Source organism: Anarhichas minor, unplaced genomic scaffold (assembly GCF_050575085.1).
Source record: "Anarhichas minor isolate MPS153535 unplaced genomic scaffold, ASM5057508v1 ptg000068l, whole genome shotgun sequence".
In the NCBI taxonomy this organism is placed as follows: domain Eukaryota; kingdom Metazoa; phylum Chordata; class Actinopteri; order Perciformes; family Anarhichadidae; genus Anarhichas; species Anarhichas minor.
In genome coordinates, this window is record NW_027466514.1 from 137,501 (window position 1) to 162,161 (window position 24,661).

Sequence of the window (24,661 nt, forward strand, 5' to 3'; positions counted from 1 at the left end):
GGCTGAACATGGAATCGATGGTAAAAGCTCAGTAACTTTGGTTTGTTTCGTGCTTTGGGAGTGAAGAGTTCATCTCTCTCCTCCAGGAACTCCTGCTGATTAAAAACTCTGCATCACCGTTTTCTCGCTTCGAGCTTCCTGCGATCATCGATTTCAGCGGCTGTGTTTTGTGTTTTTTCTCCGATATCTTGTTCGGTGAGGCCTTCAGCATCTGTGGCCGGCCAGCAAAGACTGAGAGAGAGAGAGAGAGAGAGAGCTTTCACTAACCCTCACGGAGCAAACGAGGACCCACACACACTCAAATATGCATGGGCCCTGGAGCTGTGCACAGACACAGTATCTGCCTTCCTCACTTTGTTTCACACTCAATCCTTCCTCGTCTTCCTCACAGAGTCAGTTACACAATCAACTAACAAACCTCTGCTGTTTATTTAGAATAAAGATGTTTTAGTGGATTTCTTTCCTCCAGTTCTTCTAAAACAAGATGAGAAAGAACGCTGACAGAGCAGTTAAATCCAGATGTTATTTCAGTATCTTGATCACCGAGTTGTTCTGTTGTGATAATGGGATCAACGTGTCAACGACAACAAAAACACAGAAACACAATAATAAAGTAATTATCTCTGATAAACAAATATTGTTTTTTTCCATTAACAAATTGACCTTTTGATAGTTTGATGTTTATCCCGACATCCTGAAAATAAAACGATAAGCGCGACAGAAACACATTGTCTTGAATTTATCTCGAGGTAACGAGAAGACGTTAATTAGCCCCTAACCTGGCTGATGAGCTAATTATCCCACAGCCGCTACCCGACGTTAGCGCTGTGAGCTAGCATATCGTTAGCTGATTAGTTTGTTGATGCGGTGACGTTAGAAAAACATCCGCTGTGTGGAGCGCTGGTCCTGGATCAGAGCTCGGTTTAATGTCAGCAGCTTTGCTTTGTACGTATTTTGGGGTTTAACCTGAGACGACTTTGACCTCTCAGTGTCCTCCAAAGTGATTCTTCATCACATGCTTCATTTTTACTTCGTTTTTCTTCCATGAAATCCACAAATATTCTCCTCTGATGTCAAACATTTGAGTCCTGCTGTTATTACAAACACGTCTGAACTCTGGGATGAACACAATGTCATATTTTAAGAACCGAAAAACAGCTTTGACAGCTTGAAATCTATCAAAAAAAGGTTTTGCAAGACTGAAACTAGCAACATTATTTTGTTTTCCTTCTTCATTGTCAGAGCGTCATTTGGTTTGTTCTGCTGGTGTCTTCAGGAGGTTGAGATCTCTTAAACACTGGTGCTCGTATGTTGGGGAAAGTTTTGAAACGTTGAAAGTTGAGTTTCGAAAGAGCAAATCTATTTTTCTTTTCTTTTTTTTTGGTAAATTTGCGGATGTTCATAACCCGAACGCTGAGCCACAGCGCTGTAAGGTTATAATAATAACAATAATAATACATTTTATCTGTATCGCACTTCAAAACCTCCTCAAAGACACTTTAGCTGGTAGAAACAGAAACAATAGAAACAATTACAATACAAACAACATAGATGAGATAACAATAACAGCACAAAAACATACTTAACTAGCTCTACAGGTTAAAAGCATTTGAACATGTTCCCAAGGCAAGATATCTAGCTATTGAAGCTGTCAAAAATGTAATTTTGAAAGTGTCAGCACTATAACATATATTGAATGTTTGAAGCAGTGTTAGTGTATATGATTTAACATGTATAAACGTGTAAATACATGAATGAAAGGTGGAGCATTGGCCCCAGAGGGAGGAGCTACAAGATTAAGAAAGTCAAACATTCAAAAAATAATAACTAAAATGCAAAATCTGTTTTTGATTTCACCCTTAAATCCACTTCAGCAGTCGGAGAGAAGAAGACAGATCAGAAGAAGTCTTTGAAGATTTGACTTCCATGTTTACTGCGACTCACGGGAGCTCTGTGTCCAATCAGAGCTGGGGGGGGGGGGGGGGGGGGCACCAGGGGAGCCGGCTGATTCCATTAACTCTGCCTCTAAAATCTATCATTAAACAAAGAAGCATTTTTCATCTTCAGTTATTATGATTTAAAATAATAAATCTTAAATCACGTTTTAAGCTCAGAGTGCAGAGAAAACCCTGTTTGTCTTTAAAGAGACAAAAATCATTTTAATCAATCCAATGATCCATCTCATCCATCTCTCCATCCATCTCTCCATCCGTCTCTCCATCTCTCCATCCATCTCTCCATCCGTCTCTCTATCCATCTCTCCATCCGTCTCTCCATCTCTCCATCCATCTCTCCATCCATCTTTTCATCCATCTCTCCATCCATCTCTCGATCAGTCTCTCCATTCGTCTGTCCATCCGTCTCTCCATCCATCTCTCCACCCATCTCTCCATCCATCTCTCCATCCGTCTCTCCATCCGTCTCTCCATTCGTCTCTCCATCCGTTTCTCCATCCGCCTGTCCATCCGCCTGTCCATCCATCTGTCCATCCATCTCTCCATCCGTCTCTCCATTCATCTCTCCATCCGTCTCTCCATTCGTCTCTCCATCCGTTTCTCCATCCATCTGTCCATCCGTCTCTCCATCCGTCTCTCCATTCATCTATCCATCCGTCTCTCCATCCATCTATCCATCCATCTCTCCATCCATCTATCCATCCATCTCTCCATCCATCTCTCCATCCATCTATCCATCCATCTGTCTCTCCATCCGTCTATCCATCCGTCTCTCCATCCATCTATCCATCCATCTCTCCATCCATCTCTCCATCCATCTATCCATCCATCTGTCTCTCCATCCGTCTCTCCATCCATCTATCCATCCATCCGTCTATCCATCCATCTCTCCATCCATCTCTCCTCCTTAATGTCTACTGAAGTGTTTACAGAAGCTGTAAAAGTGATTTTTGTCGACTCGTCTGATGAGGAAACGCTGCCTTCATCTCTTCTTCCTCTCTACTCATCCTCAACTCTTCTCCTCCATTCATTCTCAGTCTTTCTTTCTTATCACCTTTCCTTCCCACCATTTTTTTGCACTTCTTGTCCTCCTCTTTCTTTCTCCTTCTCCTTTTTTTCCTCCTTGTCTATTGCTCTTCCTCCTACTCTTCTTCCTCTACCTTTTCTTGCTTCTTGTCCTCCTTTCATCCTCCTCTTCATTTAATTACTTTCTGCCTGTCCTCTTTTCCTCTCGTTCCACCTTTCTTCTTAATTCACCTCCTCATCCTCTACTCCTCCATGCTTTCCTTCCCCCCTTCCTATCTTTCTTTTTCTCTCTCCATCCTCTCTTCCTCCCTTTTCCTTTTATTTCCACCGAACCTTTTTCCCTTCTTTCTGCCCTTATTCCCCTCTCCTCTTCCTCACTCCTTCACCCTCTCCTTCCCTCATCTTACCCCTCTCTCCTCCCCATTTCTTCTCCTTTGTTCTTGTCCTTATGTTCTCCTCCTCTCCCCCTCTTTTCCTTCTTTTCCTCTCCTCCTCCTGAACCTTATTCCATCCCTCATCCTTCTGCTTTTCTTCCTTCCTTGCTCCTCTCTTTTACCTTTAGTTCTGTCCTCTCCTTTACTTTCCTTCCCTCGCATCCTCCTTTCCTTTCTTTATCTTTGCTTTTTTCTATTTCCTGTCTTTGCTCCTCTTGCTCTTCATTTCCTCCCATCTTCCTCTTCCTCCCTTTACCTGTTCTTTGTCATCATTTCCTCTCAAATATTCTTCCCCCTCTTCTTTTCTTTCTGTCTTTATTTTCCTCTCCTTCCCTCATCTTACGCCTGTCTCTTCTTGTCCTTTATCCTTGTCCTCATGTCCTCCCTGTCTCCGCATCTTTTCCTTCCTCCTCGTTTCGTTTCCTCTCTTCCTCTCACAACACATGCCTCCTCCTCTCTTTTACCTGGTTCTGTCCTCTCCTTTTCTTTCCTTGCCTGTTATCCTCCTTTCCTTTCTTCATTTTTCTTCTTCCTATTTCCTGTCTTTGCTCTTCCTGCTTTTCTTTTCCTCCCTTCTTCCTTCCTTGCCTCTCATCAGCCTTTTCCTTTCCTTCCAACCCATCCTGCCGTCTCTCTTTTTGTATTTTTCTCAATTTTAATCCTATTTCTTATTGTCCTTTCTTTCATCCTCCTATTCTCCCCTCTTTCCTCCCCTCTTATTTCCCCCTTCCTTCCCTTTTCTTCTTGTCCTCACGTCCTTCCCCCCCCCCCCCTCCTATTAAATCCTCCAGTGAGCAGCCACACCGACAGTTTTTTTCCCCCAGACAGAAATCATCCCTGTCTTTATTGTCAGGCCGCTGAAAGAGGAAGCATTGTGTGTGTGTGTGTGTGTGTGTGTGTGTGTGTGTGTGTGCAGACAATCTGTGTGTGTATTTGTGTTCTTTTGCGAATGGTAGCCATCTTTTTTTTTTTGCCCATTTTGTCTCTCATTTCTCTGCAGCATCTCACACACACACACATACTCACACGCACACACACACACAGACTCACACACACTCACACACACATACTCACACGCACACACACACACACACGCACACACACACACACACACCACTTACCTCCCCATTGAAAGACGAGCTCTAATGGCGTGACATTACTCACTGCCATAATAACTCCTGCTGCTGCTAAAACACGTTGAAAACCAACAACCGCTTTCTTTCCCCTCGCCGCCACCAGCAGCCGCTCAATCAGCCGCTAACAACCGTTATGAACCAGACCTCCCCGAGTCACGTGTGTTTGCATGCAGCGTTTTCATAACGATGTCGTTATAAAGACATCACAGGCTTTCGACGTGGCTGAAGAGTAACTGACACGTTACTGACGACGTAGTAAAGAGCAAATGTTGTCGTCTTTAATAACGCGAGCCCCGATGTGGCTGCTAGCCGTCTAATTAAAAAACAGCAGCTCGTATGATATCTTACGAAAACGTTAATCCCCTTTTATCGCGCGTTTTCCTGCAAAAGTCAATTTTTCTGCTTGTTACATGCATTCAGGCTTTTCAAAATAAACTTCCGTCTTCACAGAAAACTAGTTTGGCACCTCTGTAGTAAATTTAACTCAAACCATCTTTTCCTAAACCTAAACTAGTTGTGTTGCCTGAACTTAACTGAGTTGCTTCCTGTTTTTATTTTGAAAAGACTGAATTTGACACGTGTTGCCAAATAAATGTCATTTTTGGTGAGATATCAAAGGAGGGTTGCATGAGGACACGCGGCTGTGGATCATATCAGATGTGTCGCCTCTCTTCATCCACGTCGACTGCTGACTGGAGGGAACACAGAAACGGGAAATGTAGATTTTTGATCAATGAAAATAGCAACTTTGCGAAAATGGAGCCAGTTAGGAACCTTTCAAAAGGGCCGACGTCTTTTATACACTTGGGAAGACGGAAGTTTGTATTTAAAAGACTGAATGCGTGTAACGAGCAGAAATTGACATTTGTTGGTGGACTTTAGTAGGAAAACGCAGGAAAAACGAGGAATAACTTTCCATGAATATCATACAAGGAAACGTTGATGTTGAAGTTTAATCAGAGCTGAACTATTCGGAGCCTTTTGTTGCAAAAATGCATAAAAACTGAGGCCGTTCTGAAACCATTTGTGCAAAAAAACACATAATTTCCAAGTTAGTGTATTAAGTGTGTTAGTTGTACTTTCTCTTTTTTATAAACATACTATTTCTGGATAGTAGCTCCAACTTTAACAAACAAATAAAATAAAGGTTTTAATGCACAGCATCTCTTTCCTGCTACAAAAAAAACACAAATATTCAAACCAGAAGCTTTTAACCACAAACTCGACTAAATTGTCCTCATTTATGTTCACTGATCGACTGAGATGAAAAGAATCCTTCATCTGATTTCAGACTCGAGAGCGAAAGCTCCCCGGTGTGTAGATAAGAAGAGGATGTCAGGAAGAGCTGCAGTTAAATAAAGTATGGAGAGAGAGAGAGAGAGAGAGAGAGAGAGAGAGAGAGAGAGAGAGAGAGAGAGAGAGAGAGAGAGAGAGAGAGAGAGAGAGAGAGAGAGAGAGAGAGAGAGAGGCGATTCTTGGTAGCGACAGACTGTTCCAGTGTTTCCTCCGGCGGGGGCTGAGCTGAGCTGAGCGAGTGGGCGTACGGAGTCCAGCCATGAAGCCTCTCACGCCGGCTGGCAGTGACACTTTGATCCCTAATGGAGTCTCTGAAAACACACTTCTGGGCCTCGAGTGGGAAGAACGCTGTCAGCGCCGGCGTTTCCTCTTCCTGCACTCGTCCCTCCTGTTTCTGAGCTTCATTATGAGTCAAATGGAAAATCATCTTTCTGCCAATTATTGAGATATATTGGCATGTTAGTCTCCATCACCTCTATGATGCAGATGCTTGATCAGACTGTGGAATCATCTGAGCACCGGTTACACTGCGATCCTTTATGATGAGGACCAGATCTGTTGTTTTATTTTCATGTATTTATTATTAAACATTTGTCTGCATACTTTTGATTTATCTTCAGCATCATTTTAAAGAAACTAAATCACAATTTCGAAAGATGCATAAAATAAAAGAGAGCACTGGGAGAGAGTAACGGTGTACAGCTGTACATGGTGAGAACATTACTATAACAACGTTAGATATTTATGAGTCCAGCTGAAGCTCTGTAGCATGACAGCGCTGCGTGAGGAAAGTTCAGGAGGGTTCTCACTCTGGGGACCATGAACATCAACAGCAAGTGACGTAGAGATCTAGTCTGCTTCTGGTGTCGAGATATTTCCATATCAAGACGATATACTCGCCACAAATCCACCGAGCTGTAACGTAATAACGTAATAACGTAATAACGTAATAACGTAATAACGTAATAAGTAGATGCAGACGGCTGAAAAACCAACGCTAACTATGAGAAAGAAGATATTTTTATAGTTAAAATGACCGACGTATCCTCAAACTACGGTTTGTATGATATCCTACCAAAAGTGGCGTTACTGAAGTACGGAAGTTACGTGGTACAATTTCTGCTCGTTACACGAATACAGTCTTTTCAAAATAAACTTCCATCGCAGGAAACAACTTCGTTAGGTTTAGGAAAAGAACGGCAGAAGTGCCGTTACTGAAGTATCTATCTGTCACAAGTTATGTGACCATATGATACGAAACACTGAAAATGGTCAAATAAACATGTTCACCGACATCTTGTTTGTTAAAATTCAACAAATTAACATGATTTTTGGGTTCAGAATTAAGAACCTGCAGATCTTCATCACAATGTTTTGGTGAGGAAGGCGAGAGGAAGCGAGGCGTACTGATGAAGTCTTTCAAGGTCACCTCCTTTCAAGGTCACCTGCTCATTTTGAGAAACTTCTGAAGCTTCAGGGTTTCTTTTCAAATTCACCGGGGGGGGGGGGGGGGGGGGGGGGCCTACGTTCGCCTTCCGCCTGTCTGATTTCCATGTTTCCAACCGGTAATCTCCCGTCAATCACGGCCCGGTGGAGCCGACACACAAGAGCAAAGCTCCGGTCTGTTCTGAAACACCGACGTTACAGCTGGAGCTCTGAATCGATGCTTTTCTTATTCAGCAACAGGAACACAATGAATGAAAACAAATACATTTCCCAACAACAGGAAAAATGATCTTCAAGGATGTTGATGGTCCTCAAGTCTCCGTAGAATAAGGACGACCCTGAACACATCTTGCCGGGCTCATTTGTGAGTCAGAAGGAAAATTAAAGATTCAAAAGAAGATTGTCCTGAAGGCTGCTGAGACGCAGAACCGTCTGAGACAAGTTCCCCTTCAGCAGCGGAGCTGAGAGGTCCGTCTCTCCGCACAGAATAGGAAGAGTATAACGCACTGATCCTGGGTAAACGTTGAGCCTTGTTTCTAATATTGAAGTCATTCAGCCACATATATCTCCTCCGTGCAGAGGTCCTTACTAAGATACCAGCTTCAAGTCCCGATGATAAAGATCACGTACAGAGCCAACGAAGTCTCACGGCAGTTCGTGAAATAGTCACAATATGCAAATCTATTGGTTTCACGTACAGGGACTGCATCGTGTTTCCTGTTCCGGCGCTCGGGCCGGCTTGTTTGTTGGGATGATATAACGTAACAAAAGAACAGTTAAGTTAAAGCAGTGGTTCTCAAACTGTGGGGCGCGCCCCTCTAGTGGGGCGCGGTGGTATTACAGGTGGGGCGCAGGGGGAAATGCAGAATTTATTTATTTATTTTTTTTTAATTAATTAATAAATACATGGCGAAATGCCTGTACTTTCGTGTAAATGTTTACGTTACACCGTTAACAGGTTACGCTTGCGCATGCGCGACGGCCATGATCCTTGGCGACTCACGTGTGGCTTAGTGTTCAAAATGAAGAGACATTTGGCAGGCGGGAACAGAAAAGCAACCGCAAGCGATGCGTCCGAGACGAACAGCAAGCAGCCAAGAAGGAAATATGATGACGCCCATCTTGCTCTGTGTTTCACAGTGAAGGCGGTAGGAGATGAGGAGAGACCAGTCTGTGCTTTATGTCTGAAAACTCGAGCTGCGGATAGTATGAAACCCAACTAATTAAAAGACACTTGGAGATATTACAGCCCACTCACGTCAATAAGCCACTGGAGTTCTTTCAGAGGAAACTTGATGAATACCGCAAGCAAAATGCAGTGTAAAACTCTTTATAGCCAAATATTTGAACTTGTTTTGTTTAGTTTTTCACAGGTTGCACTTTATTGTTATCTTGAAAAGATGTTTAGTGCAAAACAGGTTAATTGCAGCCAATTGCAATAAGCTATTTTTTGCCAAATTGTAGTTATTTTTTGCACAGATATAACTTTATTTGCATTGTTCTAACAAAGTGATTGCACATTTGATCAGTTTTTGTCTGATGGAGCAATCTGGTTTACTTAAAAGTGATTGCAAGTTTCTTTATTCTATTATTTGAAAAAGCACAGACGGAGGAGTCACAAAATGTTATTTCAATAAAAATTCAACATGGAGCATTTTGTTGGGGCGGTGGGGCATGAACGTTTTTCTTCCTCCAAAGTGGGGCGCGACAGAAAAAGCTTGAGAACCACTGAGTTAAAGCAACAGGACCACTTAGCTTGAGGATAAACGTCACGGTTAGACCAGGTAGAGTTAGTTTTAGGCAACACAACCACAACACTTTGGGCTACGCGGTGTCGAACACCGGCCCCCTGGCTGCTTGTTGGACCCGTCCTCCTCCTCGTGCCACTAGTGTGTAGTTCCTCCGTTATAAAGAACAGAGAGAGTTTCAATTATCAATCAGCCGATTAAACGGCAACTTTTGAGAATTAATTGTGCTTTTTTTCATGCAAATTGTCCAACAATTTGTCAAAAAAATATTTGCGGGTTTCGGACCTTCACGCCGTCTTACGGGTTCACACTGAACGTGGAAGATGTTTTGAAGAAGCGCTGCCAGCGTACAGCTCACCATCTGCAGCATTCGTTCTACTTCCTCTGAGTGCCGTGAGCGACACACTGATAATCTACTATGAACGATATAAAAGATATATTATGTGTAAATAAAGTTATTATATGATTGAACTGACTAAACTGATTCTGATAAATAATGCGATATGCTTCCCACGCGTCTGACCCCCCCCCCTTCTCTCCTGATGTTCTCAGTTTCAATTCCCCGATTAGAGACGGCACACCTGACACACCTGGGTATGAGCTACAACCTGCTGTCAGGACAGTACGACATCTACCAAGGTACCAAGCACACACACACACACACACACACACACACACACACACACACACACACACACACACTAAGAAGACAGACAGACAGATCAGCTCTGTAGAGCAGCAGCAGAACTGCAGAACACAACAGCTGAATGGACACTTTTGCATCCAGAGTTTGATTTTTGGACTAACCGAGCATTTTGAAGACGTCCCCTCATTGTCATTAAATACATATAAGGAGTATTTTTCACTGCGAAGATAATCGTCAGATTAATCGATGATGAAAATAACCCTTCGTTGCACGAGCCGGTGCTCTGAACAGCTTAAACCGACCGATGCACCTGCAAGTTCTCAAAGGATTGTTTGTGAGCGTTCATTATATATTTAGACAAATTAACAACTGAAAATGTTTCTTTCAGAGGTCCAAACCTCTTGAATCAGCGCTCTCTCCTCGTTAAATCGTGATGAACATGACTCACAGTTTAACAGCCGTTAACGTCACGTCTTTGCACACGTCAGATGTGACGACTCAGCAGACGTGAGTCAGACATTTTGTGCCCTGATAAGAGTGTTTGTTTTGTGAAGACGTCTCGCTGACGTTAGATAAACGTCTGAGTGACGCCTGCTGAGGTTTGGCTGCAGACGATATTCTTTTGAAGAATGAAGAAGGATAAACAACATCAGAGTGCTGATGACTATCAGGAGCAGACCGGACACACGTGGCGTGAGTTTGAATCCCGCTGAGGACCGGTGACCTTCAGTCTGATGATAACAGGCTGAATAGAAAGGTTGACCATCACCTCCTGTCAGTGATCATCAAGGTTAACAAACACTACGATTCATTTAGTTTCTCTCTTTAAGAAGTACATCTTCTTTCTACGTTTGCTTCCTCAAAAATAAAATAACAAGATTATTTGCATAGTTTGTCCATGAAACCACAAAAAGCATTCAAAACCAAAGTTTTAAAGATGTGTCGCACATGAACAGAACAACTCCTCAGCTCGGTCAGTTATCTTCAGACCAAACTACCTCAAAGTTCTCCCACGAATCCAACGTGTCCTCAAACGTATCATAGGATATCTTACCAAAACGTTCTCAGTGCTTCGTCCTACGAAAGACCAGCAACACGCGTCACTTCTGCTTGTTACATGAACACAGTCTTTGAAATGAAATACTTAGAACGAGCAGCGGCCTCCTGGATGAAAGACTTCATACTTCACCCCATCATGACTACGGATTATGCAAGAATTGTTTTTGTGGGATATCTACGAACACTACATGAGAACAGCCCGACCGATATATCTCAACTTATCTACAGTTTCAACATCAGATATCAGAGGTTTGAACAGGAGATTCATCCCACTACGTTATTACAGTCTATAGCCAACGTTAGAAGAAATGAAACTGTTGTTACCTACAAAACAATGCGGTACACATCACTAGTGAAAGCATAAACGTTCTTCACATGTTGCCCTCCACAAAAACTGACTTGTAAGTAAAATCAACAATCCTTTAATTCCTGCTTCTTGTCGTGCTGTGACATTTGGTCCTTCACCCTCGCCTGACAGATCTCCATCTTCACCTCATGTGATATTCGTTTCATGATATTCACAACATCTCCGTCCTTGTCACACCGTAAGGAGAGATATGATTCAGAGGCATCATTAACACCTTGTTCTTTTATTCTGTTTAGCGTCATTACCGCGCTGAGTGTGAACGTGAACACGGTGAATCAAACCTGAACAGCTGCTCGGGTTCGTTCCTTTACAGGCTGATCGTTTGTGAGCAAATACTTCAAGTGACAAAATAAAAATCTGTGTTGAAAGAATCCCCTGAGAGCTCCGTCTGTCGGTCAAATCAACAGATAGACAATGTTTCTATCTTTGTTTGAGTCTTCTGCTTTCATCTGATACTTTGACTCAGACGTGATTAAAAGCGTTCTTCTCTCTCGGCTGTGAGAATTGGAAGAATCTTTGGTCCTCTGGGTCTGAATCCTGGAAATGTTTGGTGAGAAGATGAAGATGAAGATGAAGATGGTGATGGTGATGATGATGCGTCTCCGCTCAGGAAGCGTCGCCGCAGGCTGTTCACTGAGACGACTGTACGCTCACACACACAGAGACACAACCACTTCAGCTACCTGATACGTCTCTGTGTCTCTGCTGCAGACGCACCTTTCTAACCTGATGGAGCAGTAAATACCATAATATATATGATTGTGTTGAGTCTTTAGATTAAACATATTGGTTTTACTTTAATGATAATTATGAAACAGACGTATAGTTAATCTCATTGACGTTATTTGCTGTTTGCACACTAAGTGGTTATTCTGAATCAACAGTTGATGATAATGAGCTCATAATGAGGTGATTAACTAGTGTCACGTCTCAATCAGTGCTGTGCATCACTAACGAACAGGTTTCACTTTCGTTTTACTACATCTGTGTCTAGTACATTTGTGTACTATTTCTCACTTAATGTATTTCATGTTAGACAATTTTTTAAATTTAATTCAATTTTAATAAAATCATTGATTTCATGCGTTCTTTTTAATTTCTTGTTTTGTATGTAACGGTACTGCCCTGCTGTACCATGTAAAGCACTTATATAAAACTAATATCTATAAATATATATTCTATATAAAAGATAATCAACTAATAGTTTTTATACGTTACACATGTACAACTATATATATATATATATTTAACTCATGTACTTTTAGTTCAGTAACGTTTACTTGTAACACAGTATGTCTACACTGTTGTATTGGTACTTTAACTGAAGTATAAGGTCTGAATACTTCTTCCACTATATACTGCATTCAGGTGACATGAATCACAACAGCTGTAATTCTACTATAACGCTTCATAATCCTGTGCGTTTCCCAGCATGCACCTCTCCTCATCACGCTCTAGCGATCCAGGATGAACAACAGAGCCTGAACAAAACAAAAACACCAGGTTAAAAAAGAAATCACAGCAAACAAGAAGTGGCCGGATATTGACGTGCATGTTTAACGCTGATCAGATAAAGCGATGGAACCCAACAGGCTGTTTTCCTTCCTCGTTCGGCCTGCAGGGATCCAGCGCTGACAGACAGGAAGCGATGGCAGAGCGGGCCGCTGTCATTCACCGAGCAGCCCGAGTGAAAATCTCTTTGTCATGCAGATGGAAGTCTGAGCTTCAAGCAGCCGCGGAACTGCTGCTTATTTCTGCCAACGAGGCATCAGATGTTAAATGGCAGCTCGGTTTCGTTTCAGCCGTTCTTTAAAAAGGTCTTTCACAGGTTTCCTTTGTGTATTTTTTGATTGGCGGCAGGACTCCACTCTTTGGTCCCGGCTAAATTCTCTCAACAACTATTGGATGCATTACTGTGAAATCTGGTTCAGACATTCATGGTCCCCAGAGGTTGAATCCTACTTTGGTGACTAGTGGTGTAACGGACCGTTGTCGATCCGTACGGATCCCCCCTTAAATACACAGTTTAACGTCAACCATCAGAGTGTAAATAAAGTGTTACTGACTCAGTAGAACACGTGTTTCTAGTCTCTGATCTCTGATCATGTTTCATTGTAAACAACCAATCAGAGGAGAGCTAGTAACGTTAGCAGCACCGCTAACGGCTAACCAACAGGAGGAGAGCTAGTAACGTTAGCAGCACCGCTAACGGCTAACCAACAGGAGGAGAGCTAGTAACGTTAGCAGCACCGCTAACGGCTAACCAACAGAGGTTCACTTAAATCCAGTAGTTTGAAGGAGATGCATAAAGTAATAATAATATAATATAAAGTCGATATTAATGAGCTTTCAGGATGAACTGTAATAACTTTGGTGATCCCTTAACTCTTTATCAAGCTCCATCATCAGGTCAAAATTTGTGTGTCCGATACTTTGGTTTACGACCGAATACCTTCAAAGTTGGGTTCAGGAAGGAGACAACCTCCGATTCTAAAAAGTGAAGTCAAAGCTTCATGTGTTAAAGCTGCATTCTCTCTGGTGTCCACCAGGGGGCGACTCCTCTGGTTGTATAGAAGTCTATGAGAAAATGACTCTACTTCTCTCTTGATTTATTACCTCAGTAAACATTGTAAACATGAGTTTATGGTCTCAATCTCTAGTTTCAAGTCTTCTTCAATACAGCATGATGTTCATTTAGTACATTATGGTCCATTTAGAGTCAAACAGACCATAAAGCAGGGGATGCTTTAGGGGCGGGGCTACACAGTGATCCAATAGATTGTATTTTGTCTCACCAGCTTCCATGATATTGGAACTAAGCTAACTTAGCATGCAGACACGCTAAACTGAGATGGTCAACATTGTACCTGCTGAACATCAGCATGTTGACGTTCCAGCAGACTCTACGATGCGTTCAGGCACAATATTGAGTGTAGGTCACCCAACACCCAATCACTGTACTTGTGCATATAAAATGGAAGAAAATAGACTTTAAAAAGACCCAACTGTGTAGACCGCTGTATTGATTAAAATATAAGCAGATCTATTAAATCAGATGAAAAGACAAAGGCCCTCGGCCCTCTCTGTAAACATAATTAATACACGCTTCTCTTTAATTAAACCTTATTTATAAGCTTTGTTTAATATCCAGACTGTTTCATATACCCAGTGCCTCCACATTGGCTCCTGTCAGCAGGGGTGTGACTAGTTCATCCAATTGAGATTCAATTTAAATTGAAGGCATCATAAAATCTCACATTGTCACTTGTGATTTGAATTGATTCATTTCAATCTTCCCAACAAAAAAAAGAATAATAGCTATAAAGATGGTTCATGTTGATGTCTGAACTGTCAATCATTCAATCAGACACAATATCACTGAAACAAGAAATAACGTGTTGAGCTTTATGTGACCAACAGCATTAATAACGGCTGCTTCACCTTTCGCTCCATCAGTAGTTGAACCTGTGCTCTTCCTGCAAGCACACACTTTGAGAAGTATTAAATATACAAAGAATAAACCATAAGTAGTCAGTCTTTTATAAAAAAAAAACAGTTTTGACCCAAATGCATTTTTTCAGAATTTGGCCAAAAAAACCTTTAAGAAATGCTTTTTATCTTGAAGTATCTCTCTGGTATCTCCAACAAATCCTCAGTTCTTCCTCAAACACAACAGGCTGTTTGTCAGCAGCTTCCAGAAGGTTTGCTTTATAGATTTGTTGGTCATCATCCTTAAAATACACCAACCGTAGTCAGACCTGTACGACCCAACCCTCCTCCTCTGCTTCCTCCTTAAGGAGGGTGACGGGCGCCATGACACATCACACTACTTCCTACTTGGCTTTTTACGGCACTAATTACTCTGAATATAGTGAACTAAACCTGAACCAGTCACAGGCAGGTAGTGAGAGGAGCCGGTCTTTAGGAACAGTAAAAACTGTGGAGAGTCTTCTCAACATAAAACATGTTTTATATCATTTTTCATCTCCAAATCTCCAAATCCAGTTACATGAAGCATTTGCCTGTTTTCAGTCCATTATAACATAATTGAGGAATATAAACTTGTTGTTTTGTATAAAACCTATTTTCTAATTTGAAGTCAAACTCAAATGTGTTTTTGTTAAACATCAGTCGAGAATTAACATTTAATAAAAAGGGAACATCTGGTCAAAGATGAAGAAGTGTGAACTTCCAAGGTTTGGTTCTTGACGTTGTTTTGAATATCTGAAACGTGCTAAACATCCAGAAGAGACACGGGTAAGACTGTCAATATCAGCTTTAACTAAATACTGTATATTATCGTTGATCATGTTTCCAGCTCACCGCCGATTGTGACAAAACTCAGGTCGAAATGAGTCTCAGTCTGAAGTGTTTCAACGCTTGTGAAGCTCCACAACCATCACACACTAAACAGCTTCAGTGCTGACAGAGTGAATGACAGTCACCACAGAGCTCAGGGTGAGTGTGTGTGTGTGTGTGTGTGTGTGTGTGTGTGTGTGTGTGTGTGTGTGTGTGTGTGTGTGTGTGTGTGTGTTTCACAGCCGAATGGGAATCCTTCAGATCAACAAATAAACAAAGCAGGCCAGCGTTCCTCCTGTCAGCAGCATCTGCCAGCAGCAGGGAGGATGCTTCGCTTTCTTCTTAATCCTGCATCCACCACAAATAAAAACTCCTTTCGGACATCCTCCATCTGTCTTTATTGTGTTCTGTCTCTCTCAGCCCGTGTCCTCTGCTGTCATGTCCAATTCCTTCCTCTCCTCCCATAAACTCCCTCCATCTTTGTCTCTCCGGATGCGGATGACTTATTTAAACCCCCCCCCCAAAAAAATGATTTCACAAGTGGCAACATCTCCTTTAGACCCTTAACAGACTAGAAAATGGAGCTGAAGAGTGGCTCGTTAAATGCACAGCAGTCCGACCTGTCAACCTGCAGGATTGATGTCTTTAAAGAGAAACGTTCTGTCCCACGCTCTCACACCTGATTCCAGTATTCTACCCCAAGATGAAAAGAGCAAACAAACAGCCTGCAGATGCAACACAGAAAAAGAAGGCAGGATTTACATTCTTATTCGCTCACGTCTTATAAGTCTTCACGTGTATAAATAGTTGCTCTCTTTCTTTTGGCTTTAATCTCCAGCAAAAGCAAGGAGGACTGGATTAAATGGTGCTGAGAGGAGGAAGAGGAGGAGGAGGAGGAGGTGGAGATGGAGGACACAGTGCTGCTCCCTCCTCTCTTCATCTCTCCTCCAAAATACACAAAAAACCCAATCCCAGTACATCAGCATGTTAAATAAGAGCAGGCAGACGGGACAATGACAGCAGCTGGGCCACAACAATAGGAAACAAGCAGCATCTCCATCTCCGTCCATCTAAACCGCCCCGTGTGTGTCTGCAGGCTTCTTTGTGGCCTTCACACCTGCATCTCACTTCACTGTGTGCTCTGAATATATAAAGGAATAAAAACACATTTCCTCTCTGTTGTACTGTTTGCCAGCTTTAATGTGCGCCTGCAGGTGTTTGATGTAAAGACGGACGGCTGCTGTGTGAGGAGACGTCTGTTTGTTCTGCAGTGTTGCTGATTCTTTTATTAATATTCTTATTCTTATGATTGGCCTCCAGACAATAAGAGCTGCTTACCTTCTCGGCTCCTCTGTGTTTCTTGGCCGCCGGCGTGTCGTCATGCTGCCGCCTGACAACAATAGCGCCGCCGCCGCTTTTAACTCCACAATCCAGCGCGCTGTTATTACTCCCGCTGCTGCTGCTGCCGCTGTTGACGTTGTTAATGTGGCCGTTATCTCCCGGGATCCTGGAGTCCTGCGCGGCGCAGTGGCAGTGTCCGGCGCCGTTAGGGCCGAGAGGATGCTCGGGCAGAGCGCACGACGGGAGGAAGACGGCGGAGGGAGGAGGAGGCGGCGGCGGCGGAGGAGGAGACGAGCCATCGCCGGGCTTCTCTTTCCTCGTCCGGGCGGGAGGAGGAGCGGCGGCGTCCCTCTCCCGGTCCCGGTCTCTCTTCCAGCCCCGGATCACGTTCTTCCCCTTCCTCTCCTCCTTGCCTTTGGCGCATGTCGCAGGAGAGGCCGCGGGCACTTCGGAGACGCCGTTGTTGTTGTTGTTGTTGTTGATGATGATGAGACCGTCTCTGCTGACCGCTGAAATCATCTCCACACCTTCTCCACCGACGCTGCGTCCTTGAGCCTCCCGACGCTGCTGCTGCTGCTTACCGACGCTCACCTCTCCTGCAGCCGCTGAGTGTTCCGCCGCCTCCGGTTCCTCTCGTCCCTCCCGACCGGCTCGGCTGCGTTTAAGCGCGGATCTCCTCGGCTCCGACCCGCCGCTGCCGCCGCCGACAGGTCCCCGGGTCTGGAGCGAGGGCAGGGCCGCGTGTCTGTCGGCTGGGCCAGCGGCGCTGGAGGAGGAGGTGATGGAGGAGGAGGAGGCGGTGTGGTTGGGTGACAGCTCCCTGCAGTCCGTCAGCAGCCCTCCGTTCTCGCCGGCTCTCAGGAAACGGTTCATCTCCTCCTTTTTTCCTCGTGTCCTTTGTCGATCTCCACAAGAATCAGCATTCAAGTCATCGTCAGCCCGCCGCAGTGAGGCAGCGAGCAGCGCGCTGCAGGTGGACGCGTGCAGGTCTGGATCAGGCCTGGTCCACCACACAGCACTGGCTGAATGACAGCTGAGGAGTTCAGGTGCATGCTTTTATGTAGCCCAGGTCCCATCTGAAATAAAGAAGTATCCCATAATATCATAATAAAGGTACAACACTGAAGTGAAAAACACACCTCATCCCAGAAGCACTGCAACATTTACACATTTATGTTTTAAAATGAGAACATGTATTAATAAATAATGATTTATTATATGCATTCTATCTTATTATCTTCTGCCATAATAATAATAATAGCCTTATATTCTAGTGAATACAGGTTTTATTTCTCTCTAAACGTGAATAATATCTTGACTCAGAAGTCACAAATATATTTTTGAAAAAAATAATTAAAATAAATGTGATTCCTGTCCGGCCACAGGGGGCGCTGCTCGTGTTTTCTTTATTGTTAAAACATCTCCTCAGGTGTGACTGATTGTCCTCTCACTGAAGCGACTCATCCTCCTTTATGGAGATGTACAAGTGGCCCTGATTGGTCACAGGGGGCGCTACAACACCATGTTTACATCACACCACGAGGACAACAATGGCGACACATTCCTACAATCAGCATTCTTTATGGAAGTTTTGGTAAAACTATAATACAAAGGACATTTTCTTCTTCTTTATCCTTTTATTTTCTGTCCAGTCGAGACTTGAAGGAAATGATCGTCAGGCTTCTTCACGCTTTAATACTCAGACCTTCTAGTACAACAACAGTGTTAAAATAATACACAAACCTTTGTTTAAAGGCGACATGACATCTTTCACCCCGACATAGAAATAAAGGAAAGTAAAGTAAGTCTTTAAATCCAAAGAAGACTGGTTCGCTCATATATCAGTTTAACAAACTATCTGATTTTACAACAAAGTATAAAGTCAACCATTTCCTGGCCAAACACAATAACTACGTTCAAACCAATAACGATGCATCCATGTCACTTTCAAGCTAAAAACAATGCTACTCACTGAGGATACCAATGTGTAAACTGTGAAGGAGAGGACGGCATTAGATTGCGGTCTGCAGTCCCATGTGGCTGCCTCAGGTGAGATCTGGATTCCAGGGTCAATAAGAGACACTACACAGAAGAACCACCAGGGGCGGCAAATGCAATTCAAAGCAGATCTGGTTTCAGAATGATTATTAATTACAAAAGTTGTGGTTTTAAATATTAGTAGCTATTAACAGTATGTGTGGGCGAAAAATGCAAAAGAAGCCTAATTTTGCGTTTCAACGTGTTAACAATCAGGGAGAGAAACTCCTAAAAAATACGCAATAGCTAAGATTAGTCTGAAAGGTATTTTGTGGCAGCATTCAGACGTGTTTCAGCTTGTGTCTCATTAATTGTCTCCCAAAGGACACATTCTCTTCGCCATCTGCTCTCATTAGTATTTAAGAAAAGTACATTATGAACCCAAAGTGGTTCTTGGTCAGGTGCTGAGGGATCAAACTGACTTAGACGTGTGTCTCTGGAAATAATTGTCTTAGTAACACCCAAAGATATGTGGACACATTCAAGTATAATTACAGATAATAACAATATACATCATAAACCAGCAGAATATTTAAAGCATGTCATATGGTGGAGATCCACCAAATCCGGCTAACGAACAGAAAGACGTTGCTGAACCCGCAACGGTCCGGCAGGTGGAAGAGTCTTGGTTCTGGCTCGACTGTTTTCAACATGGCAGCCGGGTGATGAACTTTGTTATTTCACAGGTAAACAGTACACGAAAAAAATGTTTCTGAAAACATTTAGGGCGAGAAAGAGGCCACGCAGTAACAGAATATTGATTCATGTTTGATCAGCATGTCCTAGTTTGACAGTTACAATACTTTGTTTTTATTTGTCATTATACAACAGGGTAGCACAACGGAATTTAAATTATTCTCCCAATTTGCGACAACTGTAATATATTACTGTATTATATATTATTTGACAGTTTGATCTGAGTTTTGCGGGTCCACTGCCTTGCGATGGAAAAACCTAATTTGCATAAAGTGGAGGTTGAGTCCTGATTATGCAGATTTTGACCCGGCGGACGTTCGGTCTGTCGTATCCAATGTTCTGCCGGCTCTCTCGCTCTTCATAGGAAATGAATATGACCCGTAAACTTCACATACGTCTCCACCACTACACACACCTCTGTCTTGGACAGTGGTGTCAGATCCTCTCCCTAAAGGGCCAGTGTGTAGCATTTCGGGGGATCCATTAGAAGAAATTGAATATAATACTCATAACTATGTTTTCTTTAGTGTGTAATCACCTGAAACTAAGAATCGTGTTTTTGTTAGCTTGGAATGAGTCCACGGTGGACCGGTCTCTGCTGAAGGATCTGGGTCTGTCCACGGTGGACCGGTCTCTGCTGGAGGATCTGGGTCTGTCCACGGTGGACCGGTCTCTGCTGGAGGATCTGAGTCTGTCCACGGTGGACCGGTCTCTGCTGGAGGATCTGAGTCTGTCCACGGTGGACCGGTCTCTGCTGGAGGATCTGGGTCTGTCCACGGTGGACCGGTCTCTGCTGAAGGATCTGGGTCTGTCCACGGTGGACCGGTCTCTGCTGAAGGATCTGGGTCTGTCCACGGTCGACCGGTCTCTGCTGGAGGATCTGAGTCTGTCCACGGTGGACCGGTCTCTGCTGGAGGATCTGAGTCTGTCCACGGTGGACCGGTCTCTGCTGGAGTCTGAGATGAAGGAGGTTCTGGTGAACCTGCATGAGTTCATCTGGTTTCACCAGAATCCGACCCGGTGGCTCTGATGACGAGCATTAAGAATAACTCTATAGAAACAGACCATCTTCTCTCTGATGGTCTCTTTACTGATGGAGGTCTGATAGAGGATCAGGACTACACTGAGACTGGTTCAGGACCAGGTAAAAGTTCCTCATAGTAAGTACAGTACTTAAGTAAGTAACTGTTAGTTACATTCCACCTGACATGTAAAGAAAGTTTTTCAGTGAAAGTAGAACACGGAGTCCCTGATAAGAGACTCGGGGCCACAGGAGGAGGACGAGGAGGACGAGGGTTCAGTGAAACATCTCCAGCATCAAACCAAACAAACAGAGACACTGTACAGACAGTGATGTTGTGTTTGTTTTGCAGGGCCGAGGAGGCGTGGCCTGCTGTACATATTTGAGGACAGACACACAGACGGAATAATCCACAAGAAAGTAAGATGTCCTGCTGACTGCTCAGTGAGGCTGTGATCAAGTGATCCTGTGATGGAGAACTACAGCGTAGACGACTTCTTTCAATTCAAAGAGAAGATCACGATGTCCAAACCTACTCACCCTCACCGGTGAGAAAACATGTTTTATTCTTGGTAAGATAGTATTCTGATGAGTCCGTAAAAAACCTCCATAAAAGTGAAAGTCTCCAGGTCGGACGTTCAGTTTTGTTGAAAATGTTTCTTTTTTTCTGTCCATGCTAAATACTTCTTCTTCTGGTGTTTTTTCTGTCCATGCTAAATACTTCTTCTTCTGGTGTTTTTTCTGTCCATGCTAAATACTTCTTCTTCTGGTTTGTGAGCTTGGTGTCACGATTGAGGACCAGAAACCTTTGTGTTTCACACAGCAGATGTTCCTCTTTGAATCCAGAATGTTGCATGTTGCGTTTTTGACCGAATCTTGATGAAAACATTGGTTCTGTGAGCTCTGCTCCAGCACACTACAGCACAATACAGGATTTAAGATTAGTAACGCTTTTTGGTACAAATTGCTACTCTACCTAAACTTGTTATGCAACTTAAAATTAGCAACATCAGACCATGTCAAGGTCTGATGACATGTAACAGTCGTATTTGTTGCGTTATGGTTTGAGAATGATGAAGACGTTGCTGATCCTTTCAGTCCAAAGTTTAGTGAGTTTAGTGACTACTTTCTGATGAATGTCTGTGTTTCCATTTGGGTCTACAGACCTGCAGACTGACGAGGTTTGCTGGTGTTTGATCGTATTTAGGAGGAACATATAATAAGAGCGTCTGTCTCCACAGTAACTTGCCCTTTAAGTGAGTGATGGTTATTTATTTGTACTTTGGAACGTGACCGCCCTGAAACAAAAGACAGAAACTCTTCATGAGCTGAAAGAGTCAAAAGCATTTTACATTCAGATTGTTTTCCATCCAAAGATACACTCCATGGTTCCCTCTGTAGATCTATAGAGCTACATATCTATAAACATCTCAGTGAAAGTGTTTGATTTACGTCAGAGGGTATGATTTATATTTAGTTTCATATTTATTCTCATTATTATCTTCCCAAGAAGATCGTTGCCAGTGTTTTGGTTCATTTAGTTAATTTAGTAAAAAGGAAAAGAAATAAGTTTAATAAGATCTTAAGTAAAGAAGTAAATCATCATTTCAAGTGTCTCTCTCTTCTATTGATCGCCCTCTCAGCTTTACTTCTATTGATACCAATCACACAGAAATGCTCCGAACTCATCACTAGAGTACTGCCTTGTGTTAGAAATCAATCAACGACGGTCAGCCCTGCAAACTCCTGTACTGTCAGACTTACTTTTACTTTTAATATATCTGTCCGTCTACGATGGATCTCAGAAGTGTCCAGTAAACCCAGTTCAACCTGTTGTGCTGCAGCAGAAGAAATACATTCAGCAGAAAGCGTCTGCGGGAGTCCTTACAGGACTAGAAACATCTGTCCTGTTAGAGAAAGTGTCTGCGGGAGTCCTTACAGGACGAGAAACATCTGTCCTGTTGGAGACGTGGGTCCTAAACTTCTTCTCTCAGGGTTTCCTTCTGCAGATACAAATATTTCATGAATACTGTCTGGTATTAAAGGGGGAACTCCAGGGACGTATTATTGTATTTCTATTCACAACCTGAGGGACAGATGTTGAAATGGTCAGAATGTAGACGGTGGAGTTGGCAGAATGTGAGCTGCGGTTCACTCGTCTGTGTTTGTGTTTCAAAGGTCCGTGTTGACTCTCCACCTCATGCAGGACGCTCTGTTTACTCTGATCACTGTGTCTCAATACCAACCAGAGTACATCACAGTCAACAGCTTAGTTAAATCAGCATGAGTTAAATCATCCAGCACTGACTGTTGGAGTATTCATGAGTATTCATTGTACTTTAAGGAATCATATAATATGAACACCAAGAGAGTAATGAGGGACATTAAGTACGACAACAAGAGATTCATTAGTACTTTGTTAGAATTTGGAGACAGATTGATAGTCTGCATCAATAATTATAATACGATGATATATTCTGAAATGTGCCATTTTATTTTTGGGCATTTTAAGTATATTTTAATAAAGATACTTTATGAAAAGTCTGCAGGAAGCTGCAGAAAGTCACCTGTTGTTTTTACACAACATGCATGTTAATTAGTGAGCTTCGTGGGCGGTGAATTCTTTCACGTCTTTATGCTAAGCTAGGCTAACCACTCTCTGACAGATTTCTTGATTTCCCAAAATGTTGCACTGTCCCTTTAAGGTTTGGACTTACAGGCCTGCAAATGTATCATGACAACGAGGGTCCTCACAAGGATAGCTGTGTAATTGTGTGTGTGTGTTTATGCATAAGCACATGCTGGGCTGTGTGTGTGTGTACGTGATATAAGTGTGTATCTGTGTATCCTAAAGGGACAGAGAGACGACTAGATTGATGTATAATCACTGAGAGAGAAACTTTGTGTTTGTTGACTGTCTTTGCACACACAAGATCACACACACACACACACACACACACACACACACACACAGGATAATAGCTGTGTCATCAATCCTCATTCAGGCTGAATTTACACAAAAGCGTCTGCAGGGGAAATGTTTTCAGAAACGTTTCCACACAGTAATAAGTATTTATTCAGTATTTAGTTTGCTCCAGAGTGAATAAAGCTTTAAACGTTATCTGACAGAAGTTTCACTGAACGTATGCAGTAAATGATCAGAAGCTGAGGTTACATGTCTGGATGAAATAAGAGAAACTGGGGTCACTGTGCGCTCGTCAATTGATAATATGAAGAGCAATAATCTTATAAAAGTACAAAGAACTATCAACAACAGTGAAGCCTTGTCTTAAAGAACAGCAGTGAATAAAATACACCTTAATTACTTTAGTTTATGTTGAGCTTTTTGGCACATTTTCCTAAATAAAATAGTTGTATTCAGACAAAGGAAACTTGATGTATTGTAAAGTTGTAGAGAGTATTTAAACATGTATAATATCTGATGTTAAGAAGGCAGAATGGAGTCTGGTGGTGACTCTCTCTCTGAATCACTAACTTCATGCACATCGTGCAGATCGTTCACTGTGAAGTGATGCAGCAGGTGTTCTCTGGCTCCTCCTCCTGAGGAGTTCTCTGGCTCCTCCTCCTGAGGTGTTCTCTGGCTCCTCCTCCTGCCCTGCACTTATCTACACATTCTACATTTAATAAATGTTTTATCAACAAAGGCAAACCGATCAGATTTCATCCTGTTAGTGCAGCCGTGAGAAGTAAAGAAGGAAGAGAAGAAAGTGTAGTTCTGTGTAAACTGAGCCAGAGAGACTCGTGGGAGATCGCTGTGTTCCCACTGACACCAGATACGTTCTGATTGTTCTGATTGTTCTGATTGTCACGACTTTATTGTGAATAGAGAAGAAAATACTAAAAACCAAGATTTCAAAGAGAACAGCAACGTGGAAGAGAGAAGAAAATGAGACGTTACTCTCCAAACAAAGCTGGTAAAATGTCACCGATCAAAGGTTTAAATGGTCACACACACACACACACACACACACACACACACACACACGCACACACACACCGTCCTGCCGTCTGATTGGCTGTGACATGTGAGAGCAGGAGGCCCAGCGGACACGCCCACAGGGCAGGTGAGGGAGCAGAGGGAGCGGAGCAGCAGGGGTCAGTCCACCGCTCAGGTCTCAGGCTGTTCGGTGGTG

General features: G+C 42.9%; 1 protein-coding gene across 1 annotated transcript in view; it reads right to left on the reverse strand.

The window, feature by feature from the left end:
* Positions 1–17,626, reverse strand: part of znf608 (zinc finger protein 608) — a 46,131-nt gene extending 28,505 nt beyond the window's left edge. The window contains exon 1 of the mRNA XM_076078936.1: positions 16,751–17,626. Coding sequence (XP_075935051.1) covers positions 16,751–17,626 — 876 coding nt within the window. The remainder of the gene's footprint in view (positions 1–16,750) is intronic.
* Between the last annotated feature and the right edge of the window lie 7,035 nt (positions 17,627–24,661).